Here is a 27,838-nt window from a genome sequence, read left to right as displayed (position 1 = left end):
GTTATGGTTAGGGTTAGGGCTGTTATTGTTATGGCTGTGTTAGGGTTAGGGTTAGAGTTGTGTTACGGTTATGGCTGTGTTAGGGTTGTGTTGGGATTAGGGTTGTGTTACGGTTATGGCTGTATTAGAGATAGGGTTGTGTTGGGGTTAGGGTTGTGTAATGGTTAGGGTTGGGGTTAGGGCTGTAATTGTTATGGCTGTGTTAGGGTTAGGGTTGTGTTGGGGTTAGGGTTGTGTTATGGTTATGGCTGTGTTAGGGTTGTGTTGGGATTAGGGTTTTGTTATGGTTATGGCTGTATTAGAGATAGGGTTGTGTTGGGGTTAGGGTTGTGTAATGGTTAGGGTTGGGGTTAGGGCTGTGTTAGGATTTTAGATAGAATCGTTTTTTTTTTCAAAAGTTAAAAAAAAACCAAATGATAATGATATGATGGTTAGTGTTGCGTAAGATCTCGCTGCTCGAGTTTGCATTGGGTGCTCAGGTATACAGGGCGTATTGCAGATCCCTGCATGTTTTTTGGGGGTGTTTAACAGCCACGAAACATACAGGGCAGGGACTCGAGCATGTCACTCGAGCACCAGCGAATATTCGGAGCATACCTGAGCACCCAATGTAAACTGGAGTAGCGAGCACTTGCGCTCCCCACTCATGACGACATATTCAATATGACAACTTTATGTTATCAAATTATGCGTCTTACCTGTGGGATCAAAATGCTCGCTATAAAATCCCTTGATAAAATCTTGGCGGGGTGTGGTTTCCAAAATGGTGTCACTTGTGGGGGGTTTCCACTGTTTAGGCACATCAGGGGCTCTCCAGACGTGACATGGTGCCCACTCTCGATTCCAGTCAATTTTGCGTTAAAAAAGTCAAATGGCGCTCCTTCCCTTCTGAGCCCTGTCGGGCACCCAAACAGTGGATTTCCCCCACTTATGGGGTATCGGCATACTCAGGAAAAACTGCACAACAAATTTTGTGGCCCATTTTCTGTTACCCTTCCGATAATAAAAAAAATTTGGGTCAAAAGTAATTTGTTTGGTGTGAAAAAAGTTAAACATTCTAACTAAATGTGATTTTGAATACCTTGAGGGGTGCAGCTTTTATAATGGTGTCACTTTTGGATATTTTCTGTCATGTATGCCCCATTGCTGGTCAACGTTTAACCCCTTATAACGTCCTAACAAAAAAAAAAATATGGTTCATGTAAACAAAACAACGGAGGGTGAAGGCTTGTGCTTTATACATCACATTCACACATAGTAATGACGGAATATTCGGGTCATATACGGAGGGAGGGTCTGCTGCTGAGTTCGTGCTGCCCGCTAATATCACAAGGGCTGAACACTGATGTCGGAGACCGCCTCCCCTAGTCGCATTGCTGCTGCACCACTGTGCTACGCTCAGCAGGGGGCGATGTGTGAATTGTGTCACTTTTCAACCTCCCAACAGCAGAGGGCGCAGCTCCTGAGGCTACATCCACGCTGACTGTCTATTCTTCCCTCAGCCATTTCCTGCTAACTCCGGCGGTGTGTTCAACCGAGCGCTCCGAGGAGGAATTTTTTTGTGCTGCACGTGCGGTTGATCTAGAGATCGGCCCGCCTGCACCGGCATCATGGTGAGTAACGGGAGCGAGCGGAGGCCGGGGGCACGGGCCTGTACTGCTGGGGACGGAGGCGGCGCGGGCACCACCATGCATTGTACGCAGAGGGCCTAGTCTGTGTGCGGCACCATTCATGCTGGTGGGGGGAAACCTAGGAGCAAGTACAATGGTGGGAGTAGTAGTCATATCGGTGGTGGATACAGAAGAGCACACAGTGAGGGCGAGTCCCAGTGTGCGGTATCATCCATACTGGTGGAAGGAGGTGGTAGAGGAGCTGTGCACCATGATGGCCCAGTGTGCGGTACTGGTGGTAGAGGAGCGGTGCACCATGATGGCCCAGTGTGCGGTACTGGTGGTAGAGGAGCGGTGCACCATGATGGTCCAGTGTGCGGTACTGGTGGTAGAGGAGCGGTACACCATGATGGTCCAGTGTGCGGTACTGGTGGTAGAGGAGCGGTGCACCATGATGGTCCGGTGTGCGGTACTGGTGGTAGAGGAGCAGTGCACCATGATGGTCCGGTGTGCGGTACTGGTGGTAGAGGAGCTGTGCACCATGATGGCCCAGTGTGCGGTACTGGTGGTAGAGGAGCGGTGCACCATGATGGCCCAGTGTGCGGTACTGGTGGTAGAGGAGCGGTGCACCATGATGGTCCAGTGTGCGGTACTGGTGGTAGAGGAGCGGTACACCATGATGGTCCAGTGTGCGGTACTGGTGGTAGAGGAGCGGTGCACCATGATGGTCCGGTGTGCGGTACTGGTGGTAGAGGAGCAGTGCACCATGATGGTCCGGTGTGCGGTACTGGTGGTAGAGGAGCGGTGCACCATGATGGTCCAGTGTGCGGTACTGGTGGTAGAGGAGCGGTGCACCATGATGGCCCAGTGTGCGGTACTGGTGGTAGAGGAGCGGTACACCATGATGGTCCGGTGTGCGGTACTGGTGGTAGAGGAGCGGTGCACCATGATGGTCCGGTGTGCGGTACTGGTGGTAGAGGAGCAGTGCACCATGATGGTCCGGTGTGCGGTACTGGTGGTAGAGGAGCGGTGCACCATGATGGTCCAGTGTGCGGTACTGGTGGTAGAGGAGCGGTACACCATGATGGTCCAGTGTGCGGTACTGGTGGAAGGAGGTGGTAGAGGAGCGGTACACCATGATGGTCCAGTGTGCGGTACTGGTGGTAGAGGAGCGGTACACCATGATGGTCCGGTGTGCGGTACTGGTGGTAGAGGAGCAGTGCACCATGATGGCCCAGTGTGCGGTACTGGTGGTAGAGGAGCGGTACACCATGATGGTCCAGTGTGCGGTACTGGTGGTAGAGGAGCGGTACACCATGATGGTCCGGTGTGCGGTACTGGTGGTAGAGGAGCAGTGCACCATGATGGCCCAGTGTGCGGTACTGGTGGTAGAGGAGCGGTACACCATGATGGTCCAGTGTGCGGTACTGGTGGAAGGAGGTGGTAGAGGAGCAGTGCACCATGATGGTCCAGTGTGCGGTACTGGTGGTAGAGGAGCGGTACACCATGATGGTCCGGTGTGCGGTACTGGTGGTAGAGGAGCGGTACACCATGATGGTCCAGTGTGCGGTACTGGTGGTAGAGGAGCAGTGCACCATGATGGCCCAGTGTGCGGTACTGGTGGTAGAGGAGCGGTACACCATGATGGTCCGGTGTGCGGTACTGGTGGTAGAGGAGCAGTGCACCATGATGGTCCAGTGTGCGGTACTGGTGGTAGAGGAGCGGTGCACCATGATGGTCCAGTGTGCGGTACTGGTGGAAGGAGGTGGTAGAGGAGCAGTGCACCATGATGGTCCAGTGTGCGGTACTGGTGGAAGAGGAGCAGTACACCATGATGGTCCAGTGTGCGGTACTGGTGGTAGAGGAGCGGTACACCATGATGGTCCAGTGTGCGGTACTGGTGGAAGAGGAGCGGTGCACCATGATGGCCCAGTGTGCGGTACTGGTGGTAGAGGAGCAGTGCACCATGATGGTCCAGTGTGCGGTACTGGTGGTAGAGGAGCGGTACACCATGATGGTCCGGTGTGCGGTACTGGTGGTAGAGGAGCGGTACACCATGATGGTCCAGTGTGCGGTACTGGTGGAAGAGGAGCGGTGCACCATGATGGCCCAGTGTGCGGTACTGGTGGTAGAGGAGCAGTGCACCATGATGGTCCAGTGTGCAGTACTGGTGGTAGAGGAGCGGTACACCATCATGGTCCGGTGTGCGGTACTGGTGGTAGAGGAGCGGTACACCATGATGGTCCAGTGTGCGGTACTGGTGGAAGAGGAGCGGTGCACCATGATGGCCCAGTGTGCGGTACTGGTGGTAGAGGAGCAGTGCACCATGATGGTCCAGTGTGCAGTACTGGTGGTAGAGGAGCGGTACACCATCATGGTCCGGTGTGCGGTACTGGTGGTAGAGGAGCGGTACACCATGATGGTCCAGTGTGCGGTACTGGTGGTACAGGAGCGGTACACCATGATGGTCCGGTGTGCGGTACTGGTGGTAGAGGAGCAGTGCACCATGATGGTCCAGTGTGCGGTATTGGTGGTAGAGGGGCAGTGCACCATGATGGCCCAGTGTGCGGTACTGGTGGTAGAGGAGCGGTACACCATGATGGTCCGGTGTGCGGTACTGGTGGTAGAGGAGCAGTGCACCATGATGGTCCAGTGTGCGGTACTGGTGGTAGAGGGGCAGTGCACCATGATGGCCCAGTGTGCGGTACTGGTGGTAGAGGAGCGGTACACCATGATGGTCCGGTGTGCGGTACTGGTGGTAGAGGAGCAGTGTACCATGATGGTCCAGTGTGCGGTACTGGTGGTAGAGGAGCGGTACACCATGATGGTCCGGTGTGCGGTACTGGTGGTAGAGGAGCGGTACACCATGATGGTCCGGTGTGCGGTACTGGTGGTAGAGGAGCGGTACACCATGATGGTCCGGTGTGCGGTACTGGTGGAAGAGGGGCAGTGCACCATGATGGTCCAGTGTGCGGTACTGGTGGAAGGAAGTTGTAGAGGGGCAGTGCACCATGATGGTCCACTGTGCGGTACTGGTGGAAGAGGGGCAGTGCACCATGATGGTCCAGTGTGCGGTACTGGTGGAAGGAGGTGGTAGAGGGGCAGTGCACCATGATGGTCCAGTGTGCGGTACTGGTGGAAGGAGGTGGTAGAGGGGCAGTGCACCATGATGGTCCAGTGTGCGGTACTGGTGGAAGGAGGTGGTAGAGGGGCAGTGCACCATGATGGTCCGGTGTGCGGTACTGGTGGAAGGAGGTGGTAGAGGGGCAGTGCACCATGATGGTCCAGTGTGCGGTACTGGTGGAAGGAGGTGGTTGAGGAGCAGTGCACCATGATGGTCCGGTGTGCGGTACTGGTGGAAGGAGGTGGTAGAGGAGCCGTGCACCATGATGGTCCGGTGTGTGGTACTGGTGGAAGGAGGTGGTAGAGGAGCCTTACACCATGATGGTCCGGTGTGCGGTACTGGTGGAAGGAGGTGGTAGAGGAGCAGTGCACCATGATGGTCCGGTGTGCAGTACTGGTGGAAGGAGGTGGTAGAGGGGCAGTGCACCATGATGGTCCAGTACTGGTGGAAGGAGGTGGTAGAGGAGCCGTGCACCATGATGGTCCAGTGTGTGGTACTGGTGGAAGGAGGTGGTAGAGGAGCAGTGCACCATGATGGTCCGGTGTGCGGTACTGGTGGAAGGAGGTGGTAGAGGGGCAGTGCACCATGATGGTCCAGTGTGCGGTACCATTCATACTGGTGGAAGGAGATGGTAGAGGAGCAGTACATTGATGGCTTAGTCCCAGTGTGCAGTGTAGCAGTGACTTACCACTGCAGGAGGATCCTCACCATTGCATTAATAATGATGATTTTATTTCTATGGTGCCATCATATGCTGCAGCATTTTACAATTAAATGGGGACATGTACAAACAGTAACGACATTAGGAAGTAGCAAAGTTCACAAGTTAGAGGAGGAGTGAGGTTCCTGCTCGCAAGCATACAATCTTTAAGGAGAAAGAAGGGACAATAGGTAGAAAGTGCTTGTCCATGTGTGGTCCAGCCATCATTATAATAAGTAGGGCGTTTCACATGATCTGGTCACCAACCAGTATCTGGGTAAGTGCAGTTACCAAGTGCCAGAGGGTGCATGGGGGATGTGTAGGCAGATGAGTAGGAAGGACCAGATTATATAGAAAATTTAGAAATTGAACAGGGGAGAGTTAGGTTAATGAGTTGAGGTGACAAGTCTATTTTTAAAGCTAGCTTATAAATGTGGGAGCTAGATATTAGTCTGATCGTCCAGAAAACTGGTGCAGCACATGAGAAGTCTTGCTGACAATGGTGTGATGTTTAGATTATGGAGGATGTTAATCTTAGATCAGTTGCAGAATGCGCAGCACGGGTAGGGTGATGGAGATGAGCGAGGAGAAGTAGGGTTGTGTAGACCTGTGGAGCGCTTTGTGGGTGGCAGTGTCGCAGTAGTCCAGACGAGAATTAATAAGAGTGGCTTTAAGAGTGTTTGCAGAGTCAAAGGTGAGAAAAGGTTGGTTATTAAGTTACAGGGAATAAAGGAAAGTTCTGTGTCAAAGATTACCCCAAGGCAGTAAGTTTGCTCCTTGGGAATTACGGTTGAACCGCATTACATGTCACGTGGAGCTTATTTCCTGTAGCGTTGTCAATTCTCTCCGCTTCTTTCAGAGTTTGCCATTAAATCCCAAACCCTTTTTGAATGGACTCACTGGTAAGCCTGTAATGGTGAAGCTGAAGTGGGGGATGGAGTACAAGGGCTACCTGGTGTCAGTGGATGGATATATGAACATGCAGGTATGATGCTGGCTCTGGGGGGTTCTGAGATTTTATGTCCAACACTCTAGTTTAGGGCTCATACTCACTTGCGAGAAACTCTGATGAGTCTCGCACGGCAATACCCGGTACTGCACCTGGCACAGAGGAGCGGAGCGTGCGGCTGCATGTATTCCTATGCGACCGCACGCTCCGATCTGCGTGCCGGCAGCAGCGCCGGGTATTGCCCTGCGAGACTCATCCGAGTTTCGCACAAGTGAGTGTGAGCCCTTAGAGAAAGTTACAAAGTAGAGATCCACTACTTACACTGGATCCATTGCTGTCCGTCATTCACCTGATTGCGAATGATGGACATGACGGGGGAAGTCTCTAGGTAACTCTTTCTTTATTTTATGTCATTTACTTTGTCAAATTTTGTAATATCCTGGAAAACTCTATTAGTGTGACCTGATTTGGCTTGTTCCCATAACATAAAAACTCCCAAGAGCTTTCCTTGTGCTTTCACCAAATGTTCCCTGCAGACAGTATTAGAGCTCCTGGTCAGGAGTAGAGAGATTCAGAAGGCTATCTAGAAACCTATACTGGTTATATGGGATCCACTTTAATGTATCAAGAAATTGCATAAATGATTATTCCTGTGCAAATATCTTTGGGGTTACGACATTTGGCAGGTTTTCACGTACAACAGAGTATGTTAGCAACTAAATACAGTACAGACCAAACGTTTGGACACACCTTCTCATTTAAAGATTTTTCTGTATTTTCAGGACTATGAAAATTGTACATTCACACTGAAGGCATCAAAACTATGAATTAACACATGTGGAATTATATACTTCACAAAAAAGTGTGAAACAACTGAAAATGTCTTATATTCTAGGTTCTTCAAAATAGCCACCTTTTGCTTTGATGACTGCTTTGCACACTCTTGGCATTCTCTTGATGAGCTCCAAGAGAAAAATCTTTAAATGAGGTGTGTCCAAACTTCTGGTCTGTGCTGTGTGTAGAGATGGATATATAAAGATATATATATTTTACACACACACACACACACACACACACACACACACACACACACACACACACACACACACACACACACACACACACACACACACACACACACACACACACACACACAACCCACCCCATAATTCGGTATTTGGCATCTGTCCTGCTCATTTGTATCACAATAGGTGCATATAATCAACAGACACATAATCGGACATGCAAATTCTGGAGTGTTTTGCCTTGTGAAGGCTTCCTGGTGCTATACGAGAATGTTACAGCAAAGACCGTCTAATCAGAGGCGGTGTAGAGCAAACCCATAACAGTGTGATTTATGTTGCAGCTTGCAAACACTGAGGAATATATTGATGGCGCATTGTCCGGACATCTTGGAGAAGTTTTGATAAGGTAAGTGTCATGTATACCTGTGTTTATATCACCGGCATAGAACACTTAGCTGGCCAAAGTTTCTTTTAAAAAACACTTAATTGAAGTTGAGTCCAAACTGAGAGGAGATTAAAAAAAATAGACATCTCTGAGCAAGTGGACCACAGTGAAATACATTAGGTTATTCATATCCGCTGGAGAATGGGCAGAGAGTGATAATGCACATAAGTTTATTGATCAAAAATGTAGGGAACACTTGTATAACCATAATCCAATTAAACCGCAGGGATATCAATCTGTCCAGATTGGAAGCATAAGAGATTGTGAATAAATTCACCTGTTTTGATGTAAATGAACATAACAAGTGCACTGGATAAGCAATCCTAGATAACCCTGTAAGAAGGCAATGCTTTTGCTGGTGATGACCCCAATTACCTTATCCTTCCTGATTCTTCTCCAGTTTTCATTTTACTTGTCACTACTGGTAGCATGAGATGGTACCTGCAGCCCATTGCACATGTAGTCCAGCTCCTCCTGGATTGTACGTCCATATGTGCTGTGACTAAAAGGTTTGTCGTGTCTCCCAGCACAGTCACGTGAGAATGGAGCAGATACCAGAACATGGGCCATTACAGAAGAGCTGTAAAATCTCATAGAAGGGCTTCAACACAGCTGCAGGATCGATATCTGCTCCTTTGAGTGAGAAGGAACAGGGAGAGCACTGACATAGCCCTACCGAATAACCCCCAGTGGGAGACATGTCAGACCAAACTCTCGAAGCAGACTTCTTTAGTGTCTCCCTTCTGTTCAGTGCCCTCGCAACGTCATCACTAGGGGCCCAATGTCGTCATGCCATCCTGAAGGTCTGCCAGCAACAGTGGCCTGCTTACACCATGCCAGGAGCATCGACTAAGGCTTCTGTCAGTGTAAGGCCGGGATCACGCATGCGAGAAACACGTCCGTGTCTCGCATGTGAAATCCAAGCTCTGGCGCCGGCACTTGGGAGCGGAGCGTGCAGCTCCATGTGTTGCTATGCGGCCGCACGCTCCGCTCCACAGTGCCGGCGCCAGAGCTTGGATTTCACATGCAAGACACGGACGTGTTTCTCGCATGTGTGATCCCGGCCTAATGCTGACATGCACAATGCATTGCAATTCTGCTGTATTCCAATGCATTATACCAGAGATCAGAGTAATGAAAGTTAAAGACCCATAGAGTGACTAAGTAAAAAAAAAAAAATCACAAAATAATAATAATAAAAAAACCATACCCGTTAATTGGTGTATTTGTGTAAAGAAACAGATGTGTGGAGACACCCACACACACTGGGATTGCAGCGTTGGGAAAGACTTGATTTAAAAAAACTGTCAAAATAGTTAACTGTTTCAGTAAACATTGTAAAAAATAAAAACCATGACAGAAAACTTTTTTTTTTATCATATCACCAAACAAAAAGTGGAAAGAAATCCAATGAAAAAAGTCAAATGGAGGGAAAAGCAATGTAGCAAACCTCCTACCACCAAGCCAACTCTTGTGCTGGATCCCCTAATCCTCTGTGTAGCCTAATTTATGACTGTGGTCTATTCACCATTGTGAATAGCTACCTTCCCCGGGTGCCCGTATGTATCTCCTGTGTGAGCTGGCTTAGTAGTGGGGCCTGGGTTGGCATATGACCTAGAGCACATCACTGCACCAACACTACCAGGTGGTGTACACTCTCAGACTACACATCATGAGCCCCTAATCAATTTGGTACATTTTAGTGTAGTAAATCTGCACTAATATTTTAAAAGGGTTAATATATTTTAACTTCTTATGCAGGTTCATAAAGTAATGTACTATGGTCATGACTTCTGTAAATCCTATTAATCTAGTCCTCGTCGATTTTACTTAGCAGAGAATAATTAGCATTTTTAACCTACTTTCTTTCTGTACAGATGTAACAATGTGCTGTATATACGTGGTGTAGAAGAGGAGGAGGAAGATGGCGAGATGAGAGAATGAACAGACTTCCAAATTATTTTTGTACATTTATATTCACTTTTTGAGTTTGTTGCTGGACATGTTCTGTGTTTTCTGTTAACAATAAAAACAGTTGTAATATTTCTCGTTCTTTATCGGTCATTACATGAGCTCTCTAGGTTCCCACCCCGACTGGGGAGTGATCAGAACACATGCAGGTGCTTCTCACAAAATTAGAATATCCTCAAAATTTAATTTATTTCAGTTCAACACAAAAAGTGAAATGCATATATTATAGAGTCATTACAAACAGAGAGAGCTATTTCAAGTGTTTATTTCTGTTAATGTTGATGATTATGGTTTACAGCCAATGAAAACTCAAGTCATTATCTCAGTAAATTAGAATACTTTATAACACCAGCTTGAAAAATAATTTTAAAATCCGAAATGTTGGCCTACTGAAATGTATGCTCAGTAAATGCACTCAATTGTTCGGGGCTCCTTTTGCATCAATTACTACATCAATGCGGCGTGGCATGGAGGCGATCAGCCTGTGTCACTGCTGAGGTGTTATGGAAGCCCAGGTTGCTTTGATAGCAGCCTTCAGCTCTTCTGCATTGTTGGGTCTGGGGTCTCTCGTCTTTCTCTTGACAATGCCCCATAGATTATCTGCGGGGTTAAGGTCAGGCGAGTTTGCTGGCCAATCAAGCACAGTGATACTGTTGTTTTTAAACCAGGTATTGGTACTTTTGGCGGTGTGAACAGGTGCCAAGTCCTGCTGGAGAATAAAATTTCCATCCTAAGCTTGTCAGCCGAGTTCAAAAGCATGAAGTGCTCTAAAATATCCTGTTAGACAGCTGCGCTGCCTTTGGTCTTGATAAACACCGTTGACCTATACAAGCAGATGACATAGCTCCCCAAACCATCACTGATGGTGGAAACTTCACACCTCAAGCATCTTGGACTGTGTGCCTCTCCGCTCTTCCTCTAGGCTCTGGGACCTTGATTTCCAAATGATACGCAAAATTTACTTTCGCCTGAAAACAACACCTTGGACCACTGAGCAATAGTACAGTGCTTTTTCTCCTTGGCCCAGGTAAGACGCTTCTGGCGTTGTCTATTGGTCATGAGTGGCTTGACACAAGGAATGGGACACTTATAGCCCATATCCTGGTTACATCTGTGTTTGGTGGCTCTTGAAGCAATGACCCCAGCAGCAGTCCACTCCTTGTGAATATCCCCCAAATTTTTGAATGGCCTTTTCTTAACAATCCTTTCAAGGCTGCGGTTACCCAGGTTACTTGTGCACCTTTTTCTATCACACTTTTCCCTTTCACTCAACTTTCCATTAATATGCTTGGATACAGCACTCTGCGAACAGCCAGCTTCTTTAGCAATGACCTTTTGTGGCTTACCCTCCTTGTGGATTGTGTAAATGACTGCCTTCTGGAGAACTGCCAAGTCAGCAGTCTTCCCCATGATTGTGGAGCCTACTGAAAGAGACTAAGGGACCTTTTTAAACACTTAAAAAGCCTTTGCAGGTGTTCTGTTAATTTATTCTAATTTACTGAGATAATGACTTTTGGGTTTTCATTGGCTGTAAGCCACAAGCATCAACATTAACATAAATAAACACTTGAAATAGATCACTCTGTAATGACTATATAATGAGTCTCACTTTCTATATTGAAGACCTGAAATAGATAAACTTTTTGATACTCTAATTTTGTGACAAGCACCAGTATACGGTTTTTCCATGGTATAAGGGAACATCATATTAGTATAGTATCTCGTGGGTACTGCACATCATTTATCAATCTTCAGCATTATTTATGGAGATGCCAGGAAATATGCCAACATTGTCACTAAACGTTTTAACTGTGGGCTTAGGAGTAGGGATAATATGGCAAACTCAAATCATAAAAGCATGCAGCTCAGGATATTAATGGGAAATAGAATTGAAGCTTTTGATCTCCAAAACCAATAATTATATAACAGTTCTTATTTTAGGGTGCTCTTAAAGGACTATTACCATCTCCAAGATCCTATCCCAATATGTAGTAAGTGTAATAATATTTGCATATACCTCCAATTCGAAATGTAGTATAGTTCTTCTGATTTGCTGTGTCACCCCATATGCAGGGCATTGCAGTAGCTGAGATCAATGCTTACAGCCACTAACAACTCACTATATTGGTGGTCGTAACCATGGATACCTAAACTACTGCAATGCCCTGCACATGGGGTAAGCGTTATAGCTAATCATAAGAACTATACTATATTTCTAATTGGAGGTATTTGATATTATTACACATACTACACATTGGGATAGGATCTTGGCGATTGGAATACCCCTTAAAGGGGATGTTCATTACTTTAACCTATCCTTGTTATGGGTAATCAAAATCGACACGTGGCACCACCACTGGTATGAGAGCAGCTGGGTGTAAACTTTGTAGGGAACTGAACATCATTGCTCTGTACATAGTTTAGTAGCAATTTTGTCAAACTGCAGCTCATCTGTTATGTGCTCTGGCAGTGGAGTAGGAGCAGAGCTACTGCCATTAAACAGTGTACGGAGCTGTAATGATCTGCGCCGTTCACTGTCCAGCCACTTCCTGAGCTGGTAACTGATCGGTGGGGGTATGGGACTGATCTGATTTTTATGACCCATCTGTAGAAAACTTATTAGTATCTAAGTAGTGGACAACCACTTTCAACTCTCCCCACACTTTTTTTTTTTTTCCTGTTTGCGCCCCTTATTGTAATAGCAATGACTTATTTTTCCATCGACATAGACTTGTAAATGCTTGGATTTTTGTGGGACCAGCTGTAGTTTTGAATAACAGAATTCACTTTGCCAAATATACAGAAAAATGAGAAATTCTAAATGAAGGGAATTAGTGAAAAAAAAAATGCAATTTCACAATCGTTTTTTGGGTTTTGCTTTTATGGTGTTTTGTGCAATTAAAATGCCCTGAAAATATAATTTTCCATATCCATGCTGTTATGGCAATACAAACTTGCATATTTTTGTTGTTCGTGTGCTTCACAGAAAGACTAAGTTGTCCCTGGTCACTGCTCTTACAGGGAGATGCTGGCTGTGTAACACAGCAGGCAAATGGCAGGTATGGTGTGGGCTCCTAAGGCATAATACCTCCTTCGTCTGGAAGCCTCAAAGGTACAGTGGGGAAAATAAGTATTTGATACACTGACAACTTTGCAAGTTTTCCAACCTACTAAGGCTATGTGCACACGTTGTGGATTTTGCTGTGGAGGCGCAGCGAATTTGATGTTGCGGATCCGCAGCGGTTTTCTATGCGTTGTACAATACCATGTAAACGTGTGGAAAACAAAATCCGCAGTGCACATGCTGCGGAAAAAAACACACGGAAACGCAGCAGTGTTTTTTCGCAGCATGTCACTTCTTTGTACGGATTCCGCAGCGGTTTACACCTGCTCCTCAATAGGAATCTGGCGGTGTAAAACTGCAGGTGGAATCTGCACAAAAAACTGCGGTAAATCCTCGAGTAATCCGCAGTCCGGTTTACCTGCGGATTTTGCAAAAACAGTGCGGAACAATCCGCACACCAATCCGCAATGTGTGCACATAGTCAAAGAATGGAGAGGTCTGTAATTTTTATTGTAGGTACACTTCAACCACGAGAGAATCTAAAAATGAAATTCGGAAAATTGTATGATTTTTACATAATCTGCATTTTATTGCATATAATTTGTTTGATACAATAGAAAACAACTTTAATATTTGTTACAGAAACCTTTCTTTGCAATTACAGAGGTCAGATGTTTTCGGTTGTTTTGAACCAAGTTTGCACACACTGCAGCAGGGATTTTGGCCCACTACTCAATACAGATCTTCTCCAGATCTTTCAGGTGTCGGGACTGTCACTGGGCAACATTAAGTTTAAGCTCTTTCCAAAGATTTTCTATTGTGTTCAGGTCTTGAGACTGGCTAGGGCATTCCAGGACCTTGAAATGCTTCTTACTGAATCACTCCTTAGTTGCCCTGGCTGTGTGTTTTGAGCCCTTGTCATGCTGGAAGACCCAGCCATGACCCACCTTCAATGCTCTTACTGAGAGAAGGAGGTTGTTGGCCAAAATCATGACCCCATCCATACTCCCTTCAATAAGATGCAGTTGTACTGTTCCTTTTGAAGAAAAGCACCACTAAAGTATGATGTTTTCCTCCAAACACGGTGAGTGGAGTTGATACAAAAAAGTTCTATTTTCCTATCGCCACGACTGCACCCTACGAGAGGGTATCCGCCTACCATCAGGACAGGAACCTACAGGTTAAAAAGGGGTGGCCCCCCTCGCCGCCTCAGTTTGGGTTCCTGTCCTAGATGAGAACAGACAGGTTGAACTTACCCAGGTCCAATAGCCTTTGCGCGGTGTCTGAGGGCGCTGGAAGCAGCGTTGGGGGTGTTCTGCACACAGACCCCTCAGCTGGAGGCATGGATGTTGCAATCCCAGGGTCTGGGGAAGGTCGCGCAGCGCTGGTGGGGGTTGCGGCGTTTCTTCCAGGATCAACGGAAGGCAAAGCGCCGTGACCTGGAAGTTGATTCAGGTACTTCCGGGGGAGGAGGCGTGGTCTAGCCTTCTTAGAACGACGCTAGTGCTGTGGGAGGTGTGCAGCAAATGTCCTCTGTGGGGTGATACAGAGCACCTATAGGTGTTGGAGGTGCCCGAGCAGCGCAGGAAAGGCAGCGGTAGCAGCCGCTCTAGAAGCGGCAGCGGAGTGGTATCGGAGCGACAGCACTCGAGTGCCCCAGCGTCACGCAGCGATTCTCCTCCGGATCCGGTACTCCTCTAGACAGCTTTCTGTGGTGTGTTTGATGTGCACCTACTAGCTGCATCTCCTCGTTTTTTGTGCTTTGTGTTAGGTTAAAAAAAACAGCTATAACCAAACACAAGCAGTGTGCTTTATGCACAGCACTTTTGCTGGACAGCTATATAAAAAAGCTTGGTCAGGCCTGTATATGCCAGACCCTAGAAAAAGAGGCTCCCCTCAATACATCTGATCTAAGAGCTGTTATCAGGGAAGAGATTAAGAGTTCCCTGAAAAGCAGACATCATGGAACAGCTAGTATGAGGCCAAGTTCAGAATCCAGCCCATCTATAGCAGAGCAGCAGGATGAACGTTCAGAATCCTCAGCGCTATCTTCCTCGGACGAGGAAGGTAGACCATGTTTCCCTGTAGAAAATATGGACATGCTAGTTGAAGCGGTTCGCACCACCATGGGGGTTGCAGATAATAAAGAACTGAAATCAACACAGGACATCATGTTTGCGGGTCTGTGTCAGAAAAATCGCAAATCATTTCCAGTTATTGATACGGTTAAAGATCTTGTTAAACGTGAATGGGACAAACAGGGTAAGGGTTTCTTGCCATCATCCGCAAAGAGGAGATACCCTTTTGATGACGAGGTACTAGCTGAGTGGGTAAAAATCCCTAAGGTGGACACAGCTTCCACATCAAAATCAGCCACTCTACCCCTGGATGATGTAGGCCTTTTTAAAGATCCATCTGCCAGGAAAGCGGATATGTTCTTGAAGAAGGTTTGGGAATTGTCGGCCAGAGCCTTTAAAGTGGCAATTGCTAGCACCTGCACTGCCAGATCTATTATTGTTTGCGTGGGTCAGCTGGAGTAGCCGCTAAAGGTCAAGATTGCTAGAGACAAGTTACTTGATTCTCTATCTCAAATCCGTGACAGAGTAGCATATCTGGCGGACGCGTCAGTAGACTCTTTAAAACTGGCAGCCAGATCGGCAGACCTCTCAAACGCTGCCTGACGTGCGCTCTGGCTTAAAAGCTGGAAGGGTGATGCTCAAGCTAGAGCAAAGTTATGTGCGATTCCATGCAGGGGTGAGTACATATTTGGCCCCGTGCTGGACGATATCCTTGCAAAGGCAGACGATAGAAAGGATTTCCTAAATTATTTAATTCTACTTTCAGAAATGCCTTCAGGAGGCTGATGCCTTTCTGGAAGACTTATTCAGACCGGGATTGGGAACCGGCAGAGCCAAAGAAGAAAGGTGCATACTACAGTGGCGCTTCAATGTCAAGAAGTAGATGCAACTATTGATAACACAGCCCTCCCAATGGGGGGTAGATTGAATTATTTTTTTGACCAATGGGTCAAGATAACATCCAATACTTGGATCTTGGGGATAATTGTGTTCGGGTTAAAATTTTAATTTTGGAGTGTACCTCCGAATTTCTTTGTATCAACAACTTTAAATTCTCCAGATCAACAGCAGGCCCTAGGAATAGAGATTCGGCAGTTGAGGGAAAATAAGTTATTGTAGAAGTGCCTAAAGATCAAGAGGGGAAGGGGTTTTATTCTCCCTTATTTCCAAGCCTGATGGTTCCTTTAGGACCATCATAAACTTGCGGAAATTGAATAAATTTCTAAAATATCACCTTTTAAAATGGAATCCATTAGATCTACAACTAAATTTCTATTTCCCAGGTGTTACATGACCGTGCTGAATCTAAAAGATGCTTAATACCATCTACCTATTTACAAGGATCACCAGCAATACCTCAGAGTGGCTGTTCGGCTAAACGATCAGGTCAAACATTTGCAGTTTACGGCAATGCCGTTTGGACTGTCTATGGCCCCAAGGGTATTAACTAAGGTAATTGCAGAGGTAATGGCCCATCTTGGAGAACAAGATACCCTGTTTATACCCTACTTGGATGATTTCCTGATTGTGGGAAATTTAGTCATCCAATGTAGTCTAAACTGTATAATATTATCCCTGCAGGGCCTTGGTTGGTTGATCAATCTAAAGAAGTCTAAGCTGGAACCCTCAACTCGTCAGATTTTCCTCGGCATTCTTCTGGACTCAAAAGATCAACTGTGCTTCCTGCCAGAAGACAAAAAACTAAGGATCATTCACAAAGTCATGGCAGTATAAAGAGATCCAAATTTAACATTAAGGGAAGCAATGTTCTTACTAGGTTCATTGACATCGTGCATACCAGCCGTTCGGTGGGCTCAGTCCCACACCCGCATGTTACAATCCGAGATTCTCGAAGCAGACAGAACACTTCAAGGTTGCTTAAGTGGAAGACTCAAATTGACAGCCGTCACTCTCAGCGATCTAGATTGGTGGCTGGACCTTCGCCACTTGTCAAAGCGGGTGCAGTGGGGAATAAAACCAGACAACACAGTTACGACCGATGCCAGCCCAGTAGGGTGGGGAGCTCACATGGGAGACATTCTAGCCCAGGGGCGGTGGTCAATCTTGGAAACCCAGAATTCTTTAAACTTAAAGGAACTCACAGCAGTCAAATATGCACCCCTTCAGTTTCTACCGTCTCTTAGGGGTTCACATGTGCGGGTACAGACCGACAACATGACAGTGGTAGCCTACCTCAACCATCAGGGAGGGACAAGATCACAATCACTGACGTCCACCACAGCAGACATACTTGCCTTGGCCGAGACTCACTTCCTTTCTTTATCGGCACTCCACATAAGAGGGGAACACAATGTGGAGGCAGATTATCTCAGCCGTCATTCCCTACGTCAAGGGGAATGGTCTCAAAGCCGACAGATATTCAAACAGTCCGGTTATGGGGTCTGCCAGTTATAGATCTTTTTTCCACAAGAAACAACAGGCATGTCGGGAAGTTTGCATCACTTTGGGTAGCAGACAGACCATACATAGTAGACTCACTGCAGGTTCAGTGGGATTTTCCTCTAGCAAATGCTTTGTCCCCAATGTGCTTGATTCCTCTGGTTCTCGGGAAGATCAGGGAGGAAGGGGCGAGGGTAATACTAATTGCCCCCTTCTGGCCCAAGAGGCCATAGTTTTCTCTACTCAGAGCAATGTCAGTAACCGACCCTTGGGTGTTGCCATCGAGCCCGAAGCTTCTTTCTCAAGGCCCATTCCGTCATCCTCAGGTGCAGGGTCTCCACTTGACGGTGTGGAATTTGAGATGGAGTTACTAAGGCATAGGGTTTTTTTGGAGGCCTTAGTTTCTACCTTGTTAGCTAGCCGGAAGGAGGTCACTACTAAAATTTACTTTAAAGTCTGGAAAAAATTTCTAATGTTCCATCAACATCCCCTAACAGATCATGTTCCGATTCCGGCCATTCTGGAATTCTTACAGAAAGGCCGAGAATTGGGGCTGTCAGTGAATACCCTTAGAGTTCAGGTGTCATCTTTGGGAGCCTTGTATAACAGTAACGTGGTGGGAAATAGATGGGTCTCTAGATTTATTAGGGCTAGTGAATGCAGTAACCCGGTACATATTGCTAGATTACCACCATGGGATTTGAACTTGGTGTTAGATGCATTAACACAACCTCCCTTTGAGCTTTTAAGTTCTGCCTCAATCAATGTGCTGACCCTAAAAACAGCCTTATTGTTGGCCTTAACTTCCGCTAGATGGGTCAGTGATATCCAAGCTTTATCAGTAGACCCTCCTTATCTAATGGTTTTTCAGGATAAAATTGTTTTAAAACCAGACCCAGCATATTTACCAAAGGTAGCCTCTAAATTTCACAGAAGCCAGGAAATCTATTGCTGTCCTTTTCCGGTCACAGCAGAAGAACAGAAGTTCGATACTCTAGACGTTAGAAGATCAGTATAAAGGTACCGTCACACTCAGCGACGCTGCAGCGATATAGACAACAAGCCGACCTAAACTAGATCGCTGGAGCGTCGCTGTAGAGACGTCAAACACAGCAACTCCAGAACGATGCAGGAGCGATCCAGTGACGTAACGGCGACTCACTTATCGTTCTCGCTGGTTGTTAGCTCCATGTAAAATGTTGCTGGCGTAGTTGCTTTTGATGTCAAACATGACGATACACGCCGATCGGGCGATGAAATAAAGTTCTGGACTTCTAGCTCCGACCAGCGATGGCACAGCGGGATCCAGATCGCTGCTGCATGTCAAACACAATGAGATCGCTATCCAGGATGCTGCAACGTCACGGATTGTTGTCGTTCTCGTTGCAAAGTTGCTGAGTGTGACGGTACCTTTAGAGTATTTAGATAAAACACAAACCTGGAGGCAAAGTAGGGCTCTGTTTGTTTCCTTCCAGACTCAAAGGAAGGGTTTGAGTGTTACAAAGAACTCTTATCGCCAGATGGATTAGAGATGTGATATGTCTTGCCCATTCAGCCAAGGGATCAAGGCCCACTCCACTCGAGCTATGGCATCATCCTGGGTGGAGAAAGCGGATGTCTCCATTGACATAATTTGTAAGGCGGCAACTTAGTCATCACCTTCCACCTTTTGTAGGCACTACAGTCTTGATCTATCATCCAACTCCAGCCTAAACTTTGGGCAATCAGTACTTAGTGCTGTGGTCCCTCCCAGGTGAATAGTCTCTGAAAGTCTCTCATAGGGTGCTGTCGTGGCGATAGGAAAACCGGTTGTTACTTACCGGTAATAAGATTTTAGAGTCCACAACCGGTTTTGGTCTCACCTGACGTTCTCACATGCCTCTGGATCATCCAGATGGTCATTGGCGAATTTCAAATGGGCCTGGACATGTGCTGGCTTGGGCAGGGGGACCTTGTGAGCCTTGCCGGATTTGAATTCATGATGGTGTAGTGTGTTACTAACATTGTTTGTGACCGTGGTCACAGTTCTCTTCAGGTCATTGACTAGGTCCTCCCATGTACTTCTGGGCTGATTCCTGACCTTCCTCAGAATCTCCCTTACCCCACAAGGTGAGAGCTTGCATGGAGCCCCAGGCCGAGGAAGATTGACCGTCCTCTTGTGGTGTTTCCATTTTCTAATAATTGTGTCAAAAGTTGTTGCTTTCTCACCAAACTGCTTGTCTTTTGTCCTGTAGCCCGTCCCAGCCTTGTGCAGGTCTACAATTTTGTCACTGATGTCCTTAGAGAGCTCTTTGGTCTTGGCCATGGTGGAGAGGTTGGAGTGTGATTGAGTGTGTGGACAGGTGTCTTTTATAAGAAAAGAAATACTGGCGCACTACTAATAGTATACTGTCGGTTGGAGGGGTGCAACAAGAGTGGTAGCGTAGATAGCATTTTTGTGACAGGTGTCTTTTATACATCAAAAACACATGGGCCACCTGCATAGCGAACAAGTCTGTAGGAACCTGTTCACACCACCAAAGAACTTGAAAACACAAAAGCGCACAGAGAGGTCAAAAAGTACTCTGTTGTAAAAAAAAGTCACAGTAAATAAGCAAGTGCTAGTCAAAAAATGAAAAAATACAGGGTATTTAGTTAATACGTTTTTTGCAGAAAAAGTATGTTAAGCTGCTCCACCAATCGCCAAGGTATACCCATAATAGAGCAGTCCTGTCTAATGTATATAATCCCTATCTGATGTATTTAAAAACCTGATCATCTGTATAGTACCTGTATGAACAGGGCTCAGAGAGAAAATATCCACGTTGAACATGCGAGTCTTTTATACATGTAACAAGTTCACACAGAGCAGTTAATACAGGTAATGAGTGCAGAGAAGGAGGGATTCTTAAAGAAAAACAGGCTACTTTCGCACATCAGGTTTTCGCTGTCAGGCTCAATTCGGCTAAATTTCAAAAAACCGGATCCAGCTAATGTTGCCGCCAAATCCGTTTTTCCCATAGACTTGTATTAGTGCTGGATTGCGCCGGATGACATTGGGTTTCGTTCGGTTTTCGCTGGATGCGGCAAATCTGCCGTTTCCGGTTTCTGGAAAAAACGTCCATAGCAACGTTTTTTGTCTTCCGGCTGTTTGCTAGAATGGGAGCCAGATCCGGAAAATGACGGATTCCGGCCCCCAGATTCCGTTTTTTTAAACGGAGCATGCTCCAAATTTTTTTTATCCAATTATCTGGATATGCTAGTCGGATCCGTCAAAAAAACGGATCCGTTGCATCAGTTTTTCACAATCTGCGCCGGATCCTTTTTTTCCAACATTCGCCGGATTGTGCCTGATGCAAAAAACCTGATGTGTGAAAGTAGTGCCTAACAGGTCTATGAGAGCCATAATTTTTGCTGGTTGGTATTCATGCAATAGAATGCAATTTAATTGTTTAAAAATCATACAATGTGAATTTTCTGGATTTTTTTTTTAAAGATTCAGTGAAGTGTACCTACAGTACAATAAAAATTACAGACCTCTCTCCATTCTTTGTAGGTGGGAATACTTGCAAAATCAGCAGTGTATCAAATGCTTATTTTCCCCACTGTGTGTTTTATTTTAAGATTGACTTGGTTCATAGTTACTGTTTATATTAACACATGCCAGAAAAGAAAACTCAAATCTTTGCGTTCTTAACTTAAGGGTAGGTGCACATGGTCAGTAATCGGCAGCGCTTTGGATGCAGCACAGGTCTGCTGTGTCCAAAGTGCTGTCGGCTATTGAACGCAGGTGATTCCGCATGTGTTCACTGAACCGTGCGGAATCACTGCGTCCAATACATTGTACAGGTGACATTTATCTTGCGGAGGCTCACGTCTCTGCAAGATAAACAGACATGCTGCAGTCTGGAAAAACGGGCCGCATGTCTGTCTCCGTGGGTGTTGGTGCACACATAGTGGACATGAGATTTCTTGAAACCCCATCCACAATGCTGTAACATCTGGACACTGCGGAAGTACACAGCGTTCAACCCGCAACGTTTACTGACTGTGTGTGAACCTACCTTAAGACGTTATTTTGTATCTTGCGTTGTAAAGAAGCAGTCTTGTGAATATTCGTTTTTTAAATGTGTATGGTGTGTAATGTTTGTGAATTAATATACTCATCTACCACCACTCCAGCGCCATCCCGCTCCCGTCTCAGACTCTTTTACAATGCAGGTCTTTGAGGCCTCGTTCTGACGCTCCATAGGCTTACATTGTAAGAGTCACTTCCGGGTCACACAGAACGTAACATGACCCGGAGGAGTCTGCAGATATGAGATATCAATCTGAAGAGGAGCAGAGTGGCAGTAGGTGAGTATGTTAATACTTATACTACACTGTGTTCCAAATTATTATGCAAATTGGATTTAAGTGTTATAAAGATTTAATTGTTTTGTTTTTCAAATAAACTCGTGGATGGTATTGTGTCTCAGGGCTCAATGGTTCACTGAAATCAATCTTAAACACATGTGATAATTAGTTTTCCAGGTGATTCTAATTCAAGTAAAACTACTTAAAAATTATGTTCCACGTTATTAAGCAAGCCACAGGTTTCAAGCAATATGGGAAATAAAAAGGATCTCTCTGCTACTGAAAAGCGTTAAATAGTGCAATGCCTTGGACAATGTATGAAAAAATTTGCTATTTTAAGAAAACTTAAGAGTGATCATCATACTGTGAAGAGATTTGTGACTGAAACAGAGCAAATACAGAGTTCATGCAGATAAAGGCATAATGAGGAAGGTTTCTGCTAGACAAATTCATTGGATTAAGAGAGCATCTGCCAAAATACCATTACAAAGCAGCAAACAGTTATTTGAAGCTGCTGGTGCCTCTGGGGTCCCTCGAACCTCAAGGTGTAGGAGCCTTCAAAGGCTTGCTGTGGTGCATAAACCTACTATTCAGCCACCCCTAAACAGTGTTCACAAGCAGAAACGGTTGCAGTGGGCGTAGACATACATGAAGACTAATTTTCAAGAAGTCTTGTTTACTGATGAGTGTCGAGCAAACCTGGATTTTCCAGATGGATGGAGTAGTGGATGGCCACCATGTCCCAACAAGGCTGCGACATCAGCAATGAGGTGGAGGAGTCATGTTTTGGGCTGGAATCATGGAGAAACAGCTGCTATGGCCCTTTAAGGTTCCTGAAGGTGTGAAAATGTCCTCTGCAAAGTAAATAGAGTTTCTGACTGACAACTTTCTTCCATGGTCTAAAAAGCAGAAACATGCCTTCAAGAGCAAAATCATCTTCATGCTGACAATGCCCCATCTCATGCTGCAAATAATACCTCTGAGTCATTGGCTGCTATGGGCATAAAAGGAGGTAAACTCATGGTGTGGCCACCATCTTCCCCTGACCATAACCCTATAGAGAACCTTTGGAGTATCATCAAGCAAAAGATCTATGAGGGTGGGAGGCCATTCACATCAAAACAGCAGCTCTAGGAGGCTATTCTGACTTCATGCAAAGAAATACAAGCACAAACTCTCCAAAAACTCACAATTCAATGGATGCAAGAATTGTGAAGGTGATATCAAAGAAGGGTTCCTATGTTACATGTAACTTGGCCTGTTAGGATGTTTTGGAGTTAAACAGCTTTTTTGTTCAGTGAATGTGACCTCCTAATGCTGTAAATTCCACAAATGAGCATTTTCAGTTCTTTAAAACATATTAAATGTTTAGAAATTCTACTGTGCCTGATAATTTGGAACAGTGCATTGTGAGGTTTTATTCATTTTGGAGATTATACTGTCATCATTGGGAGGTTTCTTCAATAAAATTCGATGTATACGCTAACTGGTGATGACTTTTATTAGACTGTCATTTGCACCGACCATTTAGGAAAATCCGAGAAAAATGTCATCTGCATAATAATTTGGAACATGGTGTACACACCATACACATATACTCACATTTAATGGAAAACATTATTGGGGGTGCTTCTTTAAAGCAAACATGTCTGTTCTCTTCATTTTTCCTTTTGCAAATTCTTGAATTGTGACACCAGAAAAACCTTCTATACCAAATGTAAAAAAAAACAGGTAGGAGGAAAAACTAAAATATACACAGAAAAAAGATATCCATTCCCAAATGGGTTAAAAATACATTTTTATTTAAGCAATTTAATAGACAATAATATTCATATAAATAGTCAAATAAGTATTGCACAAAGGGGAATGCAAAAAACAGGGACAGAGAATAGAAGTGGGACACCTGGAAATTGCAAGGCAATATATAAATAGCTACACAATACTGATATAAGTTCTCTACTAACAGAGGGATATTATGTGCCCGAGTATAACCAGTATCAATATAAATACAAATAAAGTGCATGTGCTACAAGTATAATAAGAGAAACCACCTGGTTAATCTAGACACAATATGACATCCCTGTGAATAGCAGAGAAAATAAGGCACAGTATCCCATCATTCAAATCATAGGTCTTATAGGTAATATCAAACACAGGTAATCCATAATCAAAATCAAGTAAAGCGATGGATATTTACCTCCAAGTGTAGGTATCCAGGTGCCCTCCACATCCGACGCACGTTTCGCTCTTCCCCTTTGTGCAATACTTATTTGACTATTTATATGACTATTATTATCTATTAAATTGCTGAAAATAAAAATGTATTTTAACCCATTTGAGAATGGATATAAATATATAAATTCTATATATAAATTCTTGAATTGCCCACAAATTAACTTCTGGAGCATGTTCCTTTTCCTGTGTTTTTTTTCCCTCCTAGAAACATATGAATAAATTAACATAGTAATTCCCAGTTGTCTACACATTTCCAGGAGAGCCACACCACTGTTCTGTTTGTTGAGTGGTGACAGGACCTCATTAATATGGTAATTCCAGTAGGAATGTATGGTGTATCCACATTACTACATAAATAAAAGCATTCAGAGGTGTTAAGATCATCAGTGTTTAGTGAGGATTACAATACAAAGTATGTATGATATTTAAGTAAAGAAATACTCAAAATCGTCCTGTTTCTGCGCTGCCAACTTCTCAAGGTCAATCTTCGTCTTTCTTCTACATTGTGGTGGAGGCTCAGAACGTTTCATAAGTTTTCTTCTTACCTAGGGAATATTATGTAATCATATTTAAAGGAATCCTACCTGCTTTTTTTTTTTGCAGCTGTGTATGTTTCACTCTTAAAGAGAACCTGTCAGCCCGTTTTTTCAGTAGGAGATAGGAGATAAAAATACCATTAAATAGGGCCTGAGCTGTGCTTTACAATAGGGTATTTTTTGTCCCCTGATTCCCTACCTATGCTGCCGAAATACCTTACAAAAGTGTCCTATTTCGCCTGTCAATCAGGCTGGTCAGGTCAGATGGGCGTGGTCATTCTCCCCCACATCTTGCTTATGTTCCCGTTGGTGGCGTAGTGCTTCTCGCATGCGCAAGTGCTGAATGCACTGCGCAGCTGTAGAAAAAGCGCGCTCGCCGCTATTCAGCGGTTTCTCAGTGGGCGCGGCCATCTTCCTGAGGCCGTGTGTGCGCAGATGGAGTCTCCTGCTTCCCGGGGCTTCAGGAAAATGGCCGCGGGATACCGCGCGTGCGCAGATGGACATCGCGGCGGCCATTTTCCTGAAGCAGAGTTCGAATCTCGGCTTCAGGAAAATGGCCGCGGGATACCGCGCGTGCGCAGATGGACATCGCGGCGGCCATTTTCCTGAAGCAGAGTTCGAATCTCGGCTTCAGGAAAATGGCCGCCGCGATGTCCATCTGCGCACGCGTGGCATCCCGCGGCCATTTTCCTGAAGCCCCGGGAAGCAGGAGACTCCATCTGCGCACGCGCGGCCTCAGGAAGATGGCCGCGCCCACCGAGAAACCGCTGAATAGCGGCGAGCGCGCTCTTTTTCTACAGCTGCGCAGTGCATTCGGCACTTGCGCATGCGAGAAGCACTACGCCACCAACGGGAACATAAGCAAGATGTGGGGGAGAAACAGCGCTGTGACCACGCCCATCTGACCTGACCAGCCTGATTGACAGGCGAAAAAGGACACTTTTGTAAGGTATTTCGGCAGCATAGGTTGGGAATCAGGGGACAAAAAATACCCTATTGTAAAGCACAGCTCAGGCCCTATTTAACAGTATTTTTATCTCCTACTGAAAAAACGGGGAGACAGGTTCCCTTTAAAGGGGATCTGTCACCCCCTGGATGATTTTGATCTATTTATTATGGGCATACAGGTAATAGAATGGTTAAACCAGTCTTACCTGTATGCTTCATAGCTGCGGTCTAGATCTTGAGCAATTAATTTATAATGTTATATGCTATTTATTTCTTCCAGGGTCGGGAGTGCGATGCCTGGAAGAAATAGCTGCCTCCTGACTTCATTATAATGGTACTTCCCTCCCCATCAGCGTCACACTGACCTATTCGACGCTGTAATCCCGCGCATGTGCTATTCATGGGTGCGGTCACATGAACCCTGTCTGCCCTGCTATGGGTGGGGCGTGCATTGAACTTCTGCACAGGCGCGTGGAGTCACTGCACAGTAGTAGAGACTCACCTGCACAGAAGTTCAATGCAGACAGTGCCCATAGGAGGGCGGACAGTGTTCGTGTGACTGCACCCGTGCACAGCACATGCGTGGGATTACAGCGTCGAACAGGTCAGTGTGACGCTGATGGGAGGGGGGTATCCTATTATACCTAGTTTTCTCTAGACATCTGATATGTCAGCCATGGGAAATCTTGAATAGACACCATATGAAGATCAGACTGGAAGTAGCAGGCACACAAACTATGCATGTCCAGTCTAATTTGCACATGACTTCTAGATTTCTCACAAATGGTCCATCAGCAATGGATGCTTACAGAAAAGGAATCCTCCTTATTGAGGACAAGTGCCTATGCAGCCATAGTAGTACATTAAATATATAAAAATGTTCTGACCTGTTCCCTTCCATATTTATTTTTTGATTTGGGAAAATAATCCTTCCTAGCAAGTTTAGACTGCTGCATTTCCATAGTTAATGATGGAGACCATCTTTGGTAGATGGCCAGCATATTACCCTAACGGAAAAATAAACTCCTGATGCCAACCAGCCAGCAAACTAGATTTACACAGCTAGTTGTGAAACCTGTCGAGCCGATGCATTTACATTGATAACCCTTATAAAGCCCCTTTTAGAAACAACTTGAAGGTGCAGTCTCCTCTGAACTCTTCGTTAGCTGCCGTTAAGGTGCGCTACAGCTATGGAATGTGACATCTGCCTGACAATAGTTTTGCAGCAGCTACAGACTTTTAATTATGACCAATATTGGAACAACCCCCTCTATACTTAAAGAGAATCTCTCAGTAGGATAAACTCTCCTAAACCATTTCAATGGGCATGCAGGTCATAGAAGGTTGCATAAAGTGATGCCTTGATATCTGCAATCTGATGTCTTATTATAGAGAAATCCATGTTTTCCTTAAATGTAAATGAGCTGGTAATTCTATGGGCCGGACACTGATCTGCATGAGAATCTGCCTCTTATATTTTAAATAAAAGGGGGCATTGACTGTCAGTCATCACATGTCTCACACTTCTAACGCCCCCTTTCATATAAAACTAACTTTGCAGGCAGATTCTCAGGGAGGTCTTTTTTCATCCCATAGATCTTAACATCTCAAGATGGGCCACAAGATCTTAAGTAATAATGTGGCTGTAAACCCATTTTAATTACAAATTAACCCATTGCAAATTTGTTTTAGTATTATAAACTTACAGTTTTGCAGTCGTCTTTGGTTGCTCTTTCCATAGCTCGCATCATGCGCTTTTGTTGTTTTAATAATTCATCCTTTAACTTTTCTTGATGGATTCTGTAAGATTTTATTATTTTAATGAAGTGAAAAGTTTGGTTTATCTTTCCATAATACTATATATAGGCCTTTTAAGATGTTGCCCGGGCTTGGGGTGCAAGTCTGTAGTCATTCTGTGGTTAGGTGCCCACCTACTCCCGTCAACAGAGAATCCTGACGGCGCACAGTGTGCACCTTCTGCGGATTCACAAGTCTGCTGTCACAGTCAAGCTTGGACAACCCCTGTAAGTTTTCAGTCCTTGGTGAATGCCATATCTCAAGAGTAAGTCCATAATCAAAGACTTGGAAGGGTCTGTCTTTACAATCCATGCTGCCCTGTGTCCGCTTTTAATGCAATTTCACTAAATATTACCAGCACCCAAATAAATTTGTAATAGTATACACAGTCACACACTTGAGGCTTGTGCAGACGTCAGTGCAAATTTGTCCAATCTCTGACTGCAATGTACGGACTGACAGCGAGTCTCCCGCCCAGGCAGCATTGTATATTTCTATGAGGCTCTCACCGAAATCGGGAGAGCCACAGCCAATCCATGCTGGGACCAATCTGCATGAGCCTTCATGCTCGCTCAATACTAACAACTTTCATGAATATTTCATCCTTACACACCTTCATAT

General features: G+C 45.4%; 1 protein-coding gene across 1 annotated transcript; it reads left to right on the top strand.

The window, feature by feature from the left end:
- Positions 1–1,474: 1,474 nt before the first annotated feature.
- SNRPF (small nuclear ribonucleoprotein polypeptide F) lies at positions 1,475–9,898 on the top strand. The gene is made up of 4 exons (XM_069764705.1): positions 1,475–1,613; positions 6,294–6,419; positions 7,750–7,814; positions 9,731–9,898. The coding sequence occupies exons 1-4, from the start codon at positions 1,611–1,613 to the stop codon at positions 9,795–9,797; spliced, it is 261 nt and encodes an 86-aa protein (XP_069620806.1). The 5' UTR covers positions 1,475–1,610; the 3' UTR covers positions 9,798–9,898.
- The last annotated feature ends 17,940 nt before the right edge of the window (positions 9,899–27,838 follow it).

This window comes from Ranitomeya imitator, chromosome 4, assembly GCF_032444005.1.
Source record: "Ranitomeya imitator isolate aRanImi1 chromosome 4, aRanImi1.pri, whole genome shotgun sequence".
Classification (NCBI taxonomy): domain Eukaryota; kingdom Metazoa; phylum Chordata; class Amphibia; order Anura; family Dendrobatidae; genus Ranitomeya; species Ranitomeya imitator.
Note: the sequence above shows the minus strand (reverse complement) of the source record. Positions and strands in the feature narration are given on the sequence as shown.